This window comes from Aphelocoma coerulescens, chromosome 4, assembly GCF_041296385.1.
Source record: "Aphelocoma coerulescens isolate FSJ_1873_10779 chromosome 4, UR_Acoe_1.0, whole genome shotgun sequence".
NCBI classification, from domain to species: domain Eukaryota; kingdom Metazoa; phylum Chordata; class Aves; order Passeriformes; family Corvidae; genus Aphelocoma; species Aphelocoma coerulescens.
The window spans coordinates 45,641,714-45,660,796 of NC_091017.1; the positions used below are offsets into that span (position 1 = coordinate 45,641,714).

General features: G+C 39.0%; 1 protein-coding gene across 49 annotated transcripts in view; it reads left to right on the forward strand.

Moving 5' to 3' along the window:
- The window catches only part of TENM3 (teneurin transmembrane protein 3), a 1,310,258-nt gene that overhangs the window by 1,062,836 nt on the left and 228,339 nt on the right, over positions 1 to 19,083 (forward strand). The window contains exon 1 of one of the 49 annotated variants that reach the window (XM_069013827.1): positions 2,425 to 3,397. The exons of 46 other annotated variants lie outside the window; for them this stretch is intronic. In XM_069013827.1, coding sequence (XP_068869928.1) covers positions 3,157 to 3,397 — 241 coding nt within the window. In that variant the 5' untranslated portion in view covers positions 2,425 to 3,156. Of the gene's footprint in view, positions 1 to 2,424; positions 3,398 to 3,853; positions 3,974 to 4,019; positions 4,074 to 19,083 lie in introns of those variants that run through there. 2 more of the 49 variants (XM_069013830.1, XM_069013831.1) reach the window with 2 other exon arrangements.

Here is a 19,083-nt window from a genome sequence, read left to right on the forward strand (position 1 = left end):
TTTGTGGCTTCACTTGCCATGTGAAAAACAGGCATAAAAAAGTTTTCTGCTTTGACATGATGGCACTCAGAGAAGGTAACAGTAAGGACTGAAGAGTTATGGGCTGCAAGGAGCACAGCTACTTGTACCTGGGCCACTCTCGTCTAAGGACTACCCAGAGTCACCTCCAATGTAACCCCTTAAGTCCTTTCCAGCCATCAGCAATGAGTGATGGAATTATTTATGTGTCAGTTCTGTGTTAATACCTATCTTTATTAGAGAGTGAATATGTTTGTTACTACCTTTAAATTCCTGAATATCTGATGAAATTCAAATGCAAATATCAAAATTAATCATAGTGGCTAAGCTGCAACAGGCCTCCTTGCTCAGACAAATGCAAACCAGCCAGTTTAAAAGCTGAAATACAGCCCTGCCTCCAGAAACTAACCACATCCACAATTCTCCTGTTTTCATCCACTCTGGAAAAATATGAACTATGCAACATGCTATGAAGGCCATAAAATTTGAGCTCTTCTGGATCAGGGAAGAGGAATCAGTTCCAAAAGCTTTGAGTTCCCACAAAGAACATCCTGTTGGCAGTTCCTCACCCTTTTATACCAGCAAGGCCCCTAGCTCACTTGTTTTCACTGATCTAAATTGTGGCAATATGACAGAGAGAGTGTGAGAGTGAAAGAGAAATTCTTTCAGATATGTCAAGGCCAGCTGTATGGTACCTTTCAGTTCTTCAAAAGAAAGGTAAGTTTTTAGGTGACCCTGGCGGTGACCTGAAAAGGCCACCATGACTTGAATTCGGCAGGGGATGAGTGTTTGTTGCCCATGAAATGCAGCTTCCAGAAAGGAGAGTAAAAGTGGCTACAGTAGTGATAAATGTACCTGCAGATAGCTGCATGGATTAACATGGCTCTAATTTATTCCACATTAAGAAAAAGAACTATAATGAGTTATTAATAAAGAAAGACTGAAGATGGGTTCAAATTCAATGGTTAATGCTCTGCATAATTTACTGCAATAATCCTTCTGACCAAATTTTTTTTTTAAAAGTACTTCTCCCTTTTCCTGTGAATGAAACACATGTTATTCTTCCCCCCAGCCCCTGCACCTACCCCCAAGGTTCTGTTTGATCTTTCTGTGTACTGTTTGGCCACGAGCTATGTTGGCATAAAGTGTGATATCTGTGCTGGAGTTTGCTTCAACCCCCATTTGTCTACTCCATAGAAATATTTTCCTAAGCAAACATTTATGTTTGAGATGTCTTTAGTGTTGCACCTAATAGATTTCATAAATCACTTGTGCTGGCATTAATGGGACAGTGGAATCTCAGCACAGGGGGCATCATGGCAAAGGAAAATTCCATTGCAGCTGGCTGAAAATGGAGAGAAGTGGATGCACTGCAGTGACATCCAGGTCCTATTTTTTGATAGGGTGCAGTCTTCATTCACTGAATGTACACTGATACATATTTGTAGAAAAATGGTACATAACGTATAGGTGTGGATTGTTTTCTTTTGAAAATAGGGATTATCTAAATATGTCTTTCCTTCCACAGCATCTATCTCTTGGAGGACCTAATATCCTGCTTCCTTCACAGGTCCATGGCAGTCTTCTGTAAAGGGGGTACAATTACAGGCGTTATCTAAGGGTAGAAATTCAAATGTGCTCTAAAGCTCTGCACAAGCTGACTCCAAGCATCCAGTTCCCCTTCCTCCTCCTTCTAAGATCTGTAAGGATATATTCCCGAATTAACTAATTACTTAGTAGATTTTTCAATGGCAGAAAGTGCTTATCTATAGGTACTCCATTCAAGCAGTTTGGAAAATCGTATTTCTGTGATCTAATAACCCATTTATTGCAACTAGACCTCGTGAATGCTGAGATGCTGAGAATATGAATGTTGCTGTGGAATTGCTAGAAATTTACTTCCTTAAACCGACTATATTAGTTCATGACTTCATCACCCAGCTCTTTCTTGGCTGGTCTTGTAGCTTTCACTGATAGGAGTCTGTCCAGAATCTGAAGTGCAAAAGGCTTCTGAATTTTATGAAATTGCCCCTAAACCCGAGCAATTTGTCAGTGGTGACTATATTAAAGTTTCTCCCTTGTGCTAAGTCAAAGCACACGTAGTCTGTTGCATATCTGACTTGAAGAGCTTCAGGTCAAGATGTAGTAATTAGTGCTATTACTTTGGAATTTTTTCAGGATTTTTCCCCACTGCCAGCCATGACTGCCCTCATCAGGACCTGGCTACTCAGACCATTATTGTCCCTCATTTCACAGAATTCTACTATTTCAATCTGTATAGTCTTTGTTTCTCTGGGAAGTTGCAAATGAGCACTAATTGTGTGAGCTTTTTGAATATTATTAAATTTCTTATGAATAATACATCTGGAATAAGTATTTTTATTGCAACCTTCTACATAACAGTGTCGAAAACATATTCTGGAATGGGATTATTTTCCCTGGAAGTATTGTATAATCATTAACAATATCTTGATCTGATTTTTGGCAAAATGTGGCTTCTGGGCAGCTGCTGTGATGACTTGGCCTGTGTCAGCAATAGATCTTGTAATAGGGTGAGAGAGAGTTAAATTAGTTGTTATTAGCAAAGGTCCAAGGTGAAAAGAAAACCATAATGGAAGTTTTGTAAAAATTCCTACATATCACTGTATTTTCTAAGCCAGCTCAGAAGGGTCTTTGTGTAGCGATGTTAAGAATGAACCTGGAGATACCCACAGACATTTTAAGAGTTCCATGTTCCAAAAGGGAGTAATTGAAAAAAAAAAAAAAAAAAAATTAAAAACCTGGTTCTTTTACTAAAGACAGAGGCACTAACTTCAGTTTGATTGCCAGCCAAAAATAGGCTTTTCTGTTTCAAATGAGTACATCAGTATCTGCATATTTTGTAGGTATCTAGTTCTTCATGCTCTCTCTACAGTATTTCAGAAATTAATGGTGAGTCATGTGAATGCTGTATTTTGTATCTATTATTTGATAGCTTTATCTGACAGCTATGATGCATCCAGTCGGATCAAGCTGCAACTCCAAAGGCTTCATGAGCAGAGAACTTGATCACAGATTTCCAAATGTTTTGAATTAAGCAGAGTGTATTATATTCCTGCCTCTATAGACACGAAGCAGAACCGTCTCCTACGGTGGTGAATGGAGGGGGAGGTGTTTCTGTTTCAATTAAAGCCCAGGTGGTGCGTGATGAGGGGGCCGGTGTCACATCTGCGCGCTCACAGCTGCGCTCTGGTCCCGGCCCGGCCCGTCTGCTCAGCGGCGCTCCTCCTCGGGCACCGGCCGCGGCCAGACGCGAGCCCGCCTTCCGCAAAGCCCGGCCGGAGCTGCGTTCCGTCAGTGCCTCCCGGCTGCGGCGGCTTGCGCGGGAGGGAGCAGGCAGGTACTCTACGCTGATATACCAACTACCTTGCGCGGCAGGGAGTTATTCTGTGTCTCGGGAAATGCCCGCTTTGCGGTGGATGCCCGCGGGCCGTACGAAGAGCGCGGCGGCAGCGGCTCCGCGCTCTCCGGGAAGGCTCCTTCTGCCCCTCCCCGGAGCTCCGGGCCGTACGCGCTTGCGGCCGCTCCGCGAAGCCGCCGCCGCGGCCCCGAGAGGGTTCGGTGGAGCCGGGCTCGGCCCCCGCCGCTGGCCGGGACAGCGCGGAGCCGCCGCCGCGGGCTGCGGCACGGCCGGGCCGGGGCGAGCGGCGCTGGGCGCAGACGGCGCTGGCGGCGGAGCGGTGGGCGCGGGGCGGGGCGCGGGCGGGGCGCGGGCCGGGGGCGGTGCCGCCGCCTCATTCCGCGGCTCGGGCAGCGCTGCGAGGAGCCGCGGGCGGCCCGTACTGCCCGCCCTGCCAGCCGAGTGTGCCTAAGCCGGGAGGTCACCGCTCGCGTCCTGTGTCTGGCCGTGCTGCTGAAAGAGCCCGACCCGGTGTCTGGCTGGGATGCGGTAGGAGAGATTCGCGAAATCGGCGATGTAAGAAATGAGAAGTTTTTGCGTAATTTGCATTTGAGGTATCGCATCTCGCTGCGGAGCGAAGCCTTCGAGCTCCATCGCCCGACTCTGTTACGCTCGGGTAATGGGAAAAGTATAAAGTATTTCTGATTATCGTGCTTCCTGGGCGCTGCGATTCCTGCTGCACTGGGTGGGATGTGGAAGAGATTGTGCTCGTTCAAAAGTCTAGAAAGAAAAATGTAACTTTACAATAGTGCAAATTATGCAAATAAAAGTATTGGGGGGAAAATCAGCCCCGATTCATTTCTAAAGAAGTGTAAAATCCTTCATTTAAGCTTAGTGTAATCTTTGACATTTATGTGGGCACCTGAAAAAAATACAGCCCTAAAGCAGAGCTTTGGTATGGAAGTACAGTGCTGCTGCGAGCAGACACATTTCTGTCTGCTTCTCATTTAAAGTGCCAGCTCCTTCTTTTTTGTATACCTAATACATGATACGCATGGAATATACAGCTGTGTCACAAAGTCATTCTGTATTCTTAAAGCTTAATGTAACCAAATTCATTGCCTAAAGATGGTGTAGTTGAAAATTTGATCCTTTTTCACTGAAGTGGAAATACTTTCAGTAATTGAAAGCAGATTCATGTCTGGAGTTGTAGAAGCCAAGGTTTTCATTTTTAAAATAAACCTTTTGTTCTTCAGCTTTAAATATTTCAGTGAGCCATCCGGAGACCTCTGTTAATTGCTAGAGTAGACTTTAAGGAAGGATTGGGGGAAAAAAAACCTGAGAAAGGTATGTCAGCAATTAAATTTACTTATAATGTCTGTATTCCGGTGCATGAACATACCATTGCAGCTTTTGTGCACACTACATTTTAGTTTTCTTGTTCATCCATGTGAATCTGAATTTGAACTACCCATCTGTCTGAGGAGTGTTTTATTTTAAACTATCTTCACTTATTTTCACCTTACTTAGCCCATTTGGCGTTGTTTTGGGGGGGGGTTTTAACAGTTTATTAAACAAAACAATCTGAAGATTTGGGGAAATACTGATCTGCTCCAGTAAACAAACCTGACACTTTGTAGTGATAGCTGCCCTTTGTTAACTTTGTGTCTATTTTCTGGCTGATCCTGTGGAAAGCTTTCAAAACCCTTGCCTTCTAATATTTTAGCAACGGGGAAAGAAACTTAGGATGTGAACTACCAAACTTCCAGACAAAGACTGAGCTGCTCTGGAGCTGTTTGTTAGCAGCTTTAAAGGTAGAGAACAATGGAGGGAGAGGAAGGGAAGTACCTTCTCTCCCCTAAGATCTCTGATCCACAGAGTAAATTCACTGAAAATGTGTAGAAAAGTTACTGAAGATGGCAAGAGTCCCCTATCCGTTGGAAAGCGTGTTAATTTCTTAATAAGACACAAGGATCTAATTGCCCGAAGTATAGCCTATCATTAAGATAAGAATTTGTAATTTGCATAATGGCACTAAATAGGCCGGGTTTACTCCCATGAACTTCTAGCACACAGCTGGTGTAGTGCACTTTTCCTTCTTTCAAAAGGTAAATCTTCTAATGTATCCTCAGTAAGTTCAGGTGGAAGTATTTGCGTAAAGCCCAGGAAGGGGAAAGTGCTCAAACAAGAACAGAAAAAAATCTAGTTTACCATTTTTTTCATCCATCAGATTGGGGTTCAAAACTGTCACACAGTCCAGTAACTACAAATGAGATGTTACAAAGTTTTTTGATTAATCGCTCTGCAATCCTGTGTGGAGAGTGGCCTCATATTTCACAGTATAAGAGGTTTTTTTTCTTTCAAGGAGTTATAAAAGGGTGTGTTACAATTTAGCAAGAAACCTACAGCACTAGTACCTTTAAAAAACATTTAATGTTTAGATAGCTTTGGCTTGTCGTTTTTACTTTCTGACCTTTCTGTAGAAGAATTGAGAACACAAGAAGTTATAAGTTCCATGCAGTATGGGGTATATTTTTTTCCATTTGCAGAAAAGCAGTTGATGTGGTACCTGTCTAGAAAAATGGATAATCGATGCAATAAAAAAAAAATATAAAATGTCATTTCAGATGCATGTACATTCTAAAGGTCCACAATAAGAATGCTGCCATACACCCCTCAGCTTTGAAGTCTGATTTTTTAAGCTACAGATAGCAAGTTAGAGGCTGAACATTGAAATTATCTTTTCTAATAATGGCAAATTTTAGTACTGAAGAGTTTATCCTTTGGCTGGCAAGATACAGAAATATCTGTACATATCAGTGTCTGATGCAAAGGGACCCAGCTTAAGGAATTTGCCTTGCACTGTAGTCTTTCATTTCTAATGTGCATCTGTGAAGATTTAACATGACTTTTCAAATTACGAAAATGGTCTGATAAGCAATTGTGAGATCAGACACTATAACTTTTCTTCCTATAACTTGTATTGCTTCCCAATTCACTTGTTGAACTAAATAAGGAAAAATATAAGGTCGTAATATATGCACTTTGTACAACGTAGACATTTGAGTGATGGTATCAGAAAATAGGACTACACTGTATTGTTGTCCAAAACAAGAAAAGACATTAGCTTTCCTATCCTTTCTGCATGTGTTCAAAGATCTTATTGCTGGTTATATTCATTCTAAATACTTCTATAGGCATCGCTCTGTGTGGATTTGAAGGACTTTCTCCAGAGGTAGTTAGAGATTTATGCTTTTCAGAACAGCAAGAGGGCTTTTGTATATTCAGTGATGTATGGAGGATGATGCTGTGAGCTGGTGACCTAACTAATGGTTTGAAGATGTATTTATCTTTTCAGGTTTGAAGATTTGTATACAAAACCAGAAATCAGGATGAAATAAAGCAACTGTACTAAAAAAAATATTTCTGTAGTTTTCCAGCTAAGTTAACCTTTTTAAATGGTAGGGACAAGTGGAAAAAATAGCACTTGTGTTCCTTTAAAAAACGTCACCCACGTTAAAAACTCTGAACAGCATAGGTAGGTGGCTGAAATACTCTGAATGAGTAGAAAATAGTCATGCATCTTCTTTATCTAAGATTGAGGAATTCAAAGTGCAATTATACACGAAAACTTCAGGACTCACTCAAGGTAACAACAAGGTGTGTAGTCATCTTTTGAGATTGACTAAGGCCACCATTTATCCAAACTTGAAATGAAATAACTGTTTTTTGTAAACTGCTATAAAGTAGATTGTTTTTGAAGCAAGTCCTTTAGATGTAAGAAAAATGTAGAGTTCTAGTATCTGGAAACAGTATATCATTCTAGCTCAGAATGAAAGACTTATTTATGGTTTGTTCTATACAGCAGAAAGGACTTTACATAGCTTTGGTATATGAATCATTGCAAACTTCTTGGTTTTGATATTGTAATCACTTATTTTTTATTTAATACATGAAGGTACCTTTATAGGAGGTTTAACTTCTGGTGTATTCAGAATTCAGGAGTTGACTCTGCATTAAGAAGTGTTACAGCAAAAGATTAAGCCAAATACCTGAACATGTTGAAATTTGCAACACAAAAATTTTTTGTAGATGTAGTTTTTTCTGAAAAAACTACATCTACAACTCAAAGTAATGGTGGCCTGACAAAATGGCAGAGGTGGACTTGCTGTAATTTCTGAAGAACTGCATTATGATAAAACTGATTAAATACATGTGATGGGGTTTCTGTGTACTTTATTTTCTGTGGCAAAGGAAGAGCAATTTTTGCAGTAGCAATGAGCTAACATATCTAGGATCACATCAACAGTGAGTTATGAGTTTTTATCTTTCTGATAAAACTTGCTGTTTTGCTGCTTTCTCACTTTTGAAGGGGATTCAGACCTATACAGCAATATTTCTAAGGTGATTAAAAGAAAAACAGATTTAGAAGAAAAAAAAATTAATCTAAAATAAGATCTCTTGCATTTCTGCATAACTAACATCCAACTGCTTTACCAGGTCTTTTATTCTTCTTTTTCTGTTTCAGTTGTTATTAGTCCAAGAGCTATTGACATGGGGCTTTTTTTTCTTGGCATCAAGAAGAATTAGTGTCCTGGAGAGCTATTTGAAATGCAAGAGTAAATTTTAATCAAAACTTAAAAAAAAAGAGGGCAACTGCTATTTATATAAAGATATTATTTGGTTGGTTTTCATAATTGTATAAGTCATAAAAAAGCACTACCTTAAGCTTCCAAATTGTCAGAACTGCCACACTAATTTTTAAACTGCTTTAATTTTCACCTCTAGTATAGTTGCTGACCACACACAAAGGAAAAAAAAGAATGAAAATGGTTTTTAGAGCAGCTTTTGGTTTAATCATATAGACCTGCTTTTTCGTAAAACATTATTATACCTTTGTATGAAATATAACCAATTTCAAATCTGCAGAAATTTCAGAGTTGTTAACTTTTGCAGAACATTTTTTCTCCTAAGTCAGAAACTGCATTAAAGAAAGGACTGTTGTCCAGGGAGTTGTAAAGAGTAGCCTGGAAAGCCTCTCATGTTCTTTCTTTTAAATAGAACAGAATTGCCTTACGTAGCAAAGTTAACTTTGTTAACCTTTTATAATTATTTAACCATTATTTCATTTTACCCCCTGCTTAAACATTGTACATTAATGCAATAGACACCTGGCTGTGCTCTTAAAAGTTTATTTGTCTTTCAATTCCTGTGATAGTAGGGGGCAGTATATCTCCTTAATTATCTTTGTTCAGGGAAATGTTGAAAGGCCAGGGTAGTTAAACAAGGCCATTTGGATTTGCAGTAAGGTCGAAGTCAGATGCAAGGAAAGTGGTTAAATGCATTATCATCTTATTGAGCACATCATCAGTAAAGTGACCTTGATGGAGGTGGAAAAAGCCATTTGGCTATTTTATGACAGCCACCTCTCTGCTGGCATTATCCCTGCCAGAGTGTGCTTCAAATAGCTTTATCACAGTCTTCTCTTGTTGCTTTGAAATCTGATTTTTCTTAATTACAGATAACGAGTTAGAGGCTGAACAATGAAATGAACTGTTCTAATAATGGCAAATTTTAGTACTGAAGAGTTTATCCTTTGGCTTGGGAGATCTAGAAATATCTCTAAACTGACTATTAAGGTGACCTTTATGTTCATTATTATATACCTGTCTTTAAGGTATATAATCATTTGATAATCATTTGTTTTAATTCATTACTGCTTTTAAAACTGGTTTTTAAGTTACTATGAGGACAGACAAGCCAACTTCCAGCCTTAGCAGCATGGACGTTATTTGTTTAAATGTGTGTGTTTTTTATGTTTTTTTAAAGATACTCGAACCCTGGGAGGCCTGTGGCTAAGCTGGAAACAAATCATTTAGAAAACAGATAATTAATGGTTAAATTTCTATCTTACTTGTGTTTTGTAACGGTAGTCAGTATTGATGGCTTAAAAGCTTAAAAGTATAATTCTAGCTATTGCATGCTAATATAAGTATTTAATCAAATACTCTCAACTGTCCATCTTCCCCCTTCCTTTTTACCTATCTTTTCTCATTCAAGAAAGATTTCTTTCATTTGTGTAAAACTACATTGATTTCAAATAAACAGGGTAATTTTCAATTTTTGGCTTTTAAAATAGCTTAGTGCTATTTTTTTTCCTTTTATAGTGCTCCCTGTCTAGGCACTGGCATAATTGTTAAGTGAATTTCAAAACAAATGCACAAAATACAAGGAAAGACAATAACAGGAAAACTGGATCCAAATTTGACCACCTGAAGGTATAGGTTAATTGACTGAGACTCACAGCCGAGTATTAAAAATTATTGGAGACTAGAGGGAATGATTTATAAGAAAGATGGAAGGAAAGAAAGAAGAAAACTATGTAGCATAGTCACATGGAAGGACCACCTGTAACATTTTTAAAGACCTTGTGGACTCAGATGATGTATCTAGATGCAGTAACGTGAGTTAAGGACCAAAAAAATGAGCTGCATATCAAGAGGCATTTTGTAACACTAACATCCTGGAGGTGATGAAAAATATCTCAGCACAGTTCACAGGTGTTCCATTTTTTGAAGAACAAGTATTGTTTTGTAGTGTGGTGAGTGGCTGTTAAACCTTTTGTTCCTAAGCTTTGATTATATGTTGCCATTTTGAAGGGAGATGATTTTAACTTCCACTTTGCAACCTATGAGCTCCTTTTCTTCAACACATAGGTGATCTCCTAAGAAGAGAGCAGGGTTCTTCTTCCCATCATCACCTCGGTCTTTGAAGCTGGAAAGCGTTTCATAGTTGTCTCCTCACCAGTTCCACAGCAGTAAGAAAGCATGTTGCCCTCGCATTTGCGGTATTTTTCTGGGACGTTACTTCAGGCAGTTAAGATTTTAAAGTTGCCAGTTGCCAGCAGTGTTTTGGTGTGGTCTTTAGCGCAGGGTTGTAGAGTCAGAGTGTGTACTCAACGTGAAGCATCATCGTCCAGATGGAGAGAGAATCTCCCCTTTCACTCATGCCAAGTTCCCCATGTTCCTGACAGACTTGGCTATTCACCTACTTGCCTATATGATAGAAGTGCCTTTTGCCTAAAGAATTTTCTTACATTTTTCTTTCTGTTTAATTATTCTTGCTTCCTCCTCAGCTCTCTGCTTTTACTTGTCAATCATGTTCTGCCATAAAGCAGGAGGATTATCTGTATGTGTATGTTTCCATATGCCCAACCAGAAGACAAACCTTTTGAAGGCAGACACATAGAGTTTGAAAATGTAATTCTGTCAAACTGTCTTTTTCATCAGATGACTTCAGGAAGGCTGCCACACAGATAGGCCTATCCATTGCCTTGTAATGATACTGAATCTTAGGATCTCTCCTACCAAGCAAGAGACAAGCAGTAAGCTGATGGATCTTGAGCTGAAGAGGATCTCACTGTCCCTTGGCAAGTATGCTGGAAGCACTGACAATATTGAAGTCTTTTTTGTAGACTGGGAGTACCTCAAAGAACTTTTCCAACCCTGTCTTCCTTTTCTTTTGCCCCTCTATTGACAACTTTGGTTTATGGAGCTGAGCACATATTTTCTTTCCAGGAGAGTTTGTTTTCAGCAGCTGTCCTTTCTCCAAAGCGTAGAGTAAGGTTCATAACATTAAATGGGTATCTTCAGAGAATTTCAGACAGTCTTACTCTGCAAACCCTGCTACTTCTCATTTGTGTGAGAACCCGGTGTTTACCACCCTCTTTCCCCTGAGGTCAAGGAATCTTAAACAGACTTTTCAGTCAGTGAGTTCCTCTCTGGATGCAAACCCTTCTCCCCTGGTGATTTTTCTATCAGTGGCATTTGGATAGTATTTTGAGTTATTCCTCAGCAGTTCTGCAAGCTTTTCACAGAAGAGACCTGTGTGTTATTTATCAATTCTCTTTTCTCGTTTCTGCCCTCCAGCTTTTACATTACCCCCTCATCCTAGTCTTTTCTACCTAATCCTAATTTACTGCTGATTAGAGCCATGGCAGCAGAACCAGTTACTTGAGGTGAAAAAAGAGGAATAAAAATAAAAGCCTACATCAGACAAAGTTATGTTTTTGCCTTTGAGGCAATTGGTTTTGCTTGCAGTGATTTTGGTGGCACCAGGCATAGCTGAACATTCTTCATTCCACTTGTATATTGTCTGCTTTTGTTTCCTGTAGTGCAACTGTGCCTCATAAAATAACGGGTAACAAATTGTTCATTCTGAGTGTTTGGTTTCGCTTTGCAGTATACAGCAGAGCTTGTGCTAGAATCTGTTCTTTGTTTTATTTTTTCCCCTGTCTTTTTGTGTGTATTTTTTATGTGTGTGGAGTTTCCATGTGTGTTCTTGAGCCAAATGTGGTCAGTATGCAATAGAGTATATGGGGATCTTTACTAAGAAATACAAAAATGTACTGAGTCCTATAACAAAGTGAATTACCATCGTTCCATGAAAGTAGGTTTATTTTGTATAGTCTGTATAGAAATTAAAACCTTTATTAACATAATTTGTAGACGGAGCTGTGTTAGTCTGAAACAGCATATGTATGCATGTGTATAGTTTGAATTTTAGCCAAGGGAAGGAGTCCCCTACACTCAGCTGGCTGATGTTCCACTTGTGTTCGTGGCTGTAATGCAGAACCTCTTTAATATTCTACCTGAGCGTTGAAATGGAACGGGCCATGGCTGTTGATAAATCCAGAAGCCTGGCAATGCAGTAATACTTGAGAAGTATTGGAAAGCATCAGCTCTGCTTGCCTGCTGAGAGCTGCCTGCAGCTCAGAGTGGTATGCTGCAGGCTAGCACCTCATAGCCATGAGGTGTTCCCTCCTTTCTTGGGTTTCCCAAATTCTGCGACATGGTGGAAGAGGGCAATGAAAGGGAAAGAAGAAACCAGCCACGTGCCTTTCTTTTTAACTGTAGAGAGTAAAATTAGATTGTAGAGAAGGAGAGACAGATGCATAGTCTTTGTGTCACTAGCAAAGGGAGCAAGCCAAGGTCATTTTCTGTTACAGCGCAAGTATCACTGATGTGCGCACGCGCTTCACCAACAGCCTGAGGACCTCATTCATTCAACCTCCTGTGAGCAGTCTGTGGTTCATGCCCTTCTTTGAACTGTGTGGCTGTTATCTGGGAGAGCACTGGTTGTTAGAGCCAAAAAATTAAGGTAGGAAGAATGCTATCAATTACAAGTTATTGATGATTTTGTGCCAGTGTTTGCCCTCGAGCTTGCACTAAACTGCTCCTGTTGAGTTAGTGCAGATATAAGCATTGAGCCTGAGGCTCATGGTAAGGGTAAGAGGGAAAGAGTAAAACAAAGGACACACCTGTGGCTCTAAACAAATTTGTGTTTGACAGAAGCCATTAACACTTGGAGCATAACATGGCAAACTTAACAGCAAATTCACCCAGTATGTCTGTCTCAGAATATTTTTCATTCTAGTTAGGTCTGTATTTCTTTTTTCTTCTTCTCTGGTGATTTCTGTATGGGCCTGTCGGGCCAGGGCAGATGGGAACCCTTTAGAAAGGGATCTTGACAGACCTGAAGACTCTCTTCTTAAAAGATGGTAGTTACCTCCACTTTACCAATTCTTGATTCCACAGATTCACTTCCTGTGCTAGGAACATTCAAATTATGCTTTTGCTTCCAAGGTTTTCTTGTCATATAGCTCTTAATTTAGGATAATGATTTTTTTTTTTTAATTGCTTTAAAAAAAAAGTAGGAGAAAGCCATGCAAGAATATGAAACATCAGTTCCCATTCAGCACTCAGCCTAGTCAAGAGGCTGCATGCATAACTACCTTGCATGTACCTGTTCTTGCCAGATTTGTCTCTCCTTTATCGGTGAAATCTGCTTGAAAAATGTTGAGCTTAGCCTCATTTTCATATACATTTGCACATTTTTTGAGACAAGTAACAATACTGTAACTCATGTTAGTGGTCACACTTCATTCAAGTGAGATGACTAGGTAACAAGCCATGTTTTGATGTGTTTTCTGCTGGATGTAAATGTATGCCATACAGCTTTTTAGTTCATAGAAGTAAGTTCTTCCCTTAGGCACTCAACATCCTAAAAGTCATAAACCTTTGTACCATGATACTCGTGTTGCTGCAATCAGATTCTAAGTTGTTTGAAAAGTGTGTAAGTAGTCCCTTTTGGCTACCCATATGAAGAGCCTAAAGAAATGCACTCAACTCTGTTGTTAGTCAATTATAACTCACACTAAATGTCTCTCTCTGGCGTAGGAATGACCTAGCTAGCTTATGTTTTTGGATGGAAGTACATCTCCTTTTATAAAGTCACTGCTGCTTGTTTAAAGAAAATGATTAGCACTGAAGCATGGAAGCCAGATTTTTGTAAAGTAGTGGACTCTGCCAGCTGATCTGTTAATCAGTAGGCTGTGGCTCTCCCTTTCATTTAAATGCTGACTGGAATTCTAGAAACAGACCTTCTGCCTTTGCCTTTCATAGTTCTGGATAGCTTTTTTCCACCTCAGTAGGATTAAAATGAAGCAGAAAGAAAGTATTTGTTTATGTTTCACAGACAAACAGGTAATAGGCAATTCACTGTTGCTGTGACAGTGTCATGCTATGAGGTGGCACCATGTCTTTTCACTGAGGCAGATGTATGTGCACTTGCATTTGTGTTAACATGCCTTCTGTCCAGACAGGCTGGTGTTTTCAATAGAAACTTTTGTGATAAAAGTTTCATGTACTTAGTGGAAGAGGGGTTATCTTATTGGTCTGATCATCTGGGAAAATGTAACAGTAGGGGTTTTTTATATAGATACACAAATTAACAATAACAATGTACACTTTTCTCTGAAATACCTGAGTTTTGCAAATATCTGTGATGTAGTTAGTAAAGCAGATTTTATTAAGTTGCTTTGCTCTTCCACATGATCAAACTTCTTTCCTTTATATGCAGTGTAAGTTGATGTGCCAATGCAGGGAAACAGTATAACCTTGTCAAAGAAGAACATAAGATTAATCTGTAATAAAATGTAAAGAAAATTTTAGAATTTTTAGTGTTGCTGGTATATACACATGGTACAGTGTTCATGGTATCAGTGTAATTACACATCTGTCATATAACCAAACCAGGATCAAATCCATTTATATATATGATATGTATGACAATTGCATACCTTTATTTTTCTGATATTTTATTATTGTAGTTTCCTGAGTCATGCCAGAAAGAAGACAATGATAAGGTGTTACTGTTAGCTACTTGTAACTTCAGATACCCATACTTAAATATCTGCTATTGAGTATCTACTAACAGCAAACCTGAACATAATCTAGATACAGCCTCATAAAATAGGAGTTCTTAGGTCATTCAGACTACACCTAGAGTTCCAGTGAGCTTAATGAACTCACTTTTGGATACAAAAAGTAATAGACATTATTAGAACATGTTATGTGTGTTCATACTTCGGGGGTGTGTTATGAATTATTTGATCTATGTAATAAGACTTGTCATAATACTCGTGTAATAAGTGGCAGCTAAAGCTCCCTGTGCGACCTGAATTAAATTAAAAAACCTGTTGGGGGTCTCAGATGGGATCTGAAGTCTGAATCTTTGGAGTTTCTAGATCCTATTGCAAAATAGGGATTATTGCCTCCCAGAATTGTTTCAAGATTATTTCAAGATAATTTCAATGTATGCTGTCTCCTTGAGAGCCATCCCTATTGCATTCATGTGTCTGCAGAGATACACCTCGGTGTCCCTAGTTCCACATAGCAGCACAGAGCTACCTAAGAAGGCACAGGGCCAACATAGTACTGGTACAGTTTGGATTGGAAACCACTAATCCAGGCTGTTAGACCAAGGCATGGCTTATTGAAATAAAATATTATTAATGAATTGAAATATTATCAACATTTATAAAAATATCTTGGATTTCCAAGGAAGAAATCCAAAGCTTTTAATTTCCCCCACCTCTTCAGAGGAAATTTGTATGCAAGCTGACTAATGCACTGAATTTCAGACAGATATGAATTAAAACCGCTAGGTTATGAATGCCTGAGAAACGGAGTGCGTAGTGGAAATGACAGATCCAGCACAGGAATGCTATAATAATATTATAAATGCAGTTTAATCAGAAATAAGCACCTTCATGTTTCAGAAGGAGATTATGACTAGACACATTGCTTCTGTAGACAAATTCCCTGCTATGTGGCAGCTGCAGCAGTAGCGGGTCTTTAAATGCCCACAAGAGCAAATCAGTTCCTGAAGAGGTAGTGCATTTGAAACTAGCAATCAGGTTTTTTTATTTTTTATATCTTTATTACGAGCATCTGTAAAGTTTGAAGTGCTGTTTCCTTGAGTAGAGTTCTCTGGAACAGATGTCTAGTGTGTGTCAAATGTGTCTAATACCTTGCTTGGCCCTTCTCAGGTTGGGAACACCTAAAATCATATGGTAACAAAATGTTTATTTATTTATTTTAGGGGTTATGGTGATGTTAAATGCAGGTACCTTTCAGATGGTCAGTATTTGAGAACTGTTATCCTTTTCATTCTAGGAAAGCCTTGAGAAAGAGGAAAAAAACATTTACTGGGAGACTTGTTAGTGTACTTTAGAGGCATCCTCTTTTGTCTTCCACACTTTGTAACTGATCACAAGCAGACAAATATGGGGTGGGGTTTTTTTTTGCTGTCATGAAACACTCTTGAAAAAAGGATTTAGAAAGCAGGTTTGCAGGAAACAAGGTAATGGGAGTATTTTAAACCCCTTCATTCACATGAGGGAAAAGGGTGTTTCAAGTTGTTACTTGCATTGCATTGTGTGAATAATAAAATACTATGAACACTATTAGGCAACTGACTGCAAGCTAGTTTTATTGGATAGCAATAGATCACAAGTGTGGTTGCATTTCAAATCACAAGTAGGTACAATATTTATGACAATAAATACATCGAAAACAGTAGTCTGGCTATCCCTTAGACAATACTGAACAGTTTAATCCCAAGAGAGTTAGAAATACAAATATGATGGGATATGCCTCATAGGGAACATACCCCCTGTATTTCCTACTAAAATTTAAATGTAATTTGAGTAGTAGCTTTCCTACTTTTCTGTGACTGATGTTAAAACTTATATCTTATGTGTTAAGATGTTAAAACTCACATCTGTAGCCAATAAAATAAATAATCTCTGATAATATGAATGGAAAATGGGTAATAAATTTATGTTCATTAGTAATGAACAGAATTTAAATGTGTAGATCTCTAAGGACCAGAAATATGTTTTTCTTTCAGCATTTCTAAAAGGCTTTGTGTAATGCCAAAATTCCTGCAAGAATAGGTATAAAAAATCAGCTAATCAGAAAGTCAGACTAGTCAACTGAAATATTTTTGACTAGACAGTATTTTTCTTCATGCTGTAGAGCTCTTTGTAGAATTATAGGCACTGGATCCTTGAATATATCATAAAACAATCTTAAAATTGTTGAAGAATCTGTGGTTTAGTAGCCTGTGTACATTTACATCAATACTGCAAATTTAAGTGTTTGCTACTATGTGGAAAACAGAATTTTGATTACAAACTTAGAGATGATAAATACCAAGAACACGTTAAAACTCTGGCACCTTTTCAACCTGTGAAACCTCCTCCCTGGCTACTGCAGATAGATTTTCATAATGAAACAGTGGATCATTTTTTTGTAACAAGTTACAAGGTTAGAACTATTCCACAAAACATGTTAAGAATACAATGAAAAAAACCCACAGGCTGCTTCCTCTCACTTGTAGTAGACCAAGGCTGTGACAGGAACACAAGTTACGGGCTTACTTTTTCCAAAGTATTTGCAGGAGAGGTGTAGGTGTATTGGCAAGCCCTGCGCCCTGTTCACAGTGCTAGAAGCGTCTGTTATTTCAGGGAAATAATTTTGGCTGCTGTTGTTTTAACTGAGTTCTGCTGCTGATACAGTTATATCTGTGGTAGAACATTTACTGGTATAAATGTTTGTTTAGAAATGTCATTAGGGTTTTTTTTCCATTTCTATTATGAAAACTGGTCTACCAGCATATGCATGTTCATCAATCTCTTACGGTTTTTATAACAAATAGTAATCTCTTAGGCGTAAATATGTTGTCAGCTGTTTCACATTATTCTTTTCCCTGGGAACTCCATATTGGCATTTTTAACCAAGGAAAAACCTAATCAGCTACACTAAGAAAATACTGACAGTAGCCACATGCAGAGACATTGTCAAACCAAAGAGGTATTTCCCTGTCTTCCTTACATGTATTGAGCTTGCTATAGGGGTGCTCCAGTGACTTAAAACAGGTGCTTGCAGAGAGCAACTGAGCTTTTGCATGTTACATTTTCTCCTGCATGCACTATCCCAGTTATGTCCAGCCCTGAAAGTCTTAACTCTACTATATTGGCAGTTCAAACTAAGCTTTGTCCCTAAGGCTTTTCAGTCCAAAAAACCCTCCTCTGAGCTAAATCCTGATTTAACTCTGATTCAGCTGGCTTCCTGAGGTAAGGTGGAGGGTTGTAGCACATGGAGGGTGAGGAGGAGGAAGGTTGAAGTTTGTATTGCTGTGCTGTAATAAGGGTACAGTATCTGGATTTACAAGTTTATCTAATGGTGATGCATGGACATTGTGTTGCTGCTTTGTGTTGTGCATGCTGTTTCTAAGGGTGGCTGGCATAGCTGAGAGAGGCATTGCTGACAGACTCGTGTTTTAGATGTATTTGGTGTAGGCAGTACTTGCCTCTATTATGAAAACATTTTCTGGCAGGATTTGTCTGTGTTTGATTTCTTTAAATCATTGTTTAAGAAAAAAAAACCCCAAACAAATCAAAACCAAGACAAGTCGAAGTAGCTGGAACAAGGTGCTGTTTTAGAGATTGTATAATTATTTGTAGCACAGGGAGCTGGCCTGTATTTGTGTGAAAATTGTTAAAACGTTTAAAATGAGAAGAAAATAGCAATATATCTTGAAGTTAAAACCTCTTCCATGCATGTGGTTTACACTGAGTATGTTAATGTGCTATGCATTCATTAATTTAATACAAAAACACCATCTGTATAACAAAGATCAAAATAACTCCTGTATTTTCTTCATATTGAACCAAGTAGTTTCCAGATACCACACAGCAGGAAGAGCAAACACTTTACACCACTTTCCCCCACCTCTGGGGTACCATTTTCTTTTGTATTCTCTCCTTAATGGTGTCTTACTGGGCAGGGTGACTTTTCACTAAGGGGAAGCTGATTGTGTCTTTCTGAGCTGTGCTTAACTCCCTGATTGCATTTCATTAACTGTGTTATCCATTCTTACCAGTGTGGAGGGATAACCCCTCAAGAGGAGGTGCATCCCAGTGTACTTCATGCTGGAAGCTCACTTGAAATGGCCTCATGGCAGGGTGCTTTTTTCCACATAACTTGTTCTGAAGTCTTCCTAATTTTCCTATCCCTTCTTGTTCATATCTGCTCTGATTTGTTAATCCTTATTTTTTTCCCCCATGGACTTTTTTGGTTGGTTGGTTGGTGTGTTGTGTTCTTTTGTTCCTCACTGCAGACCTGGGCTCCTTTTTGGTGCTTCTTTACCATTTCACTGGAGCCAGCAGTGCTTTTGGATTTGGCTCATCTGTGACTGCACTGAACCACTTAGTTCTGATTTAGACTAGAAAAATACTATAAAAAAAAATCTAGAAATGTATTTTTGAGCTAGCCATA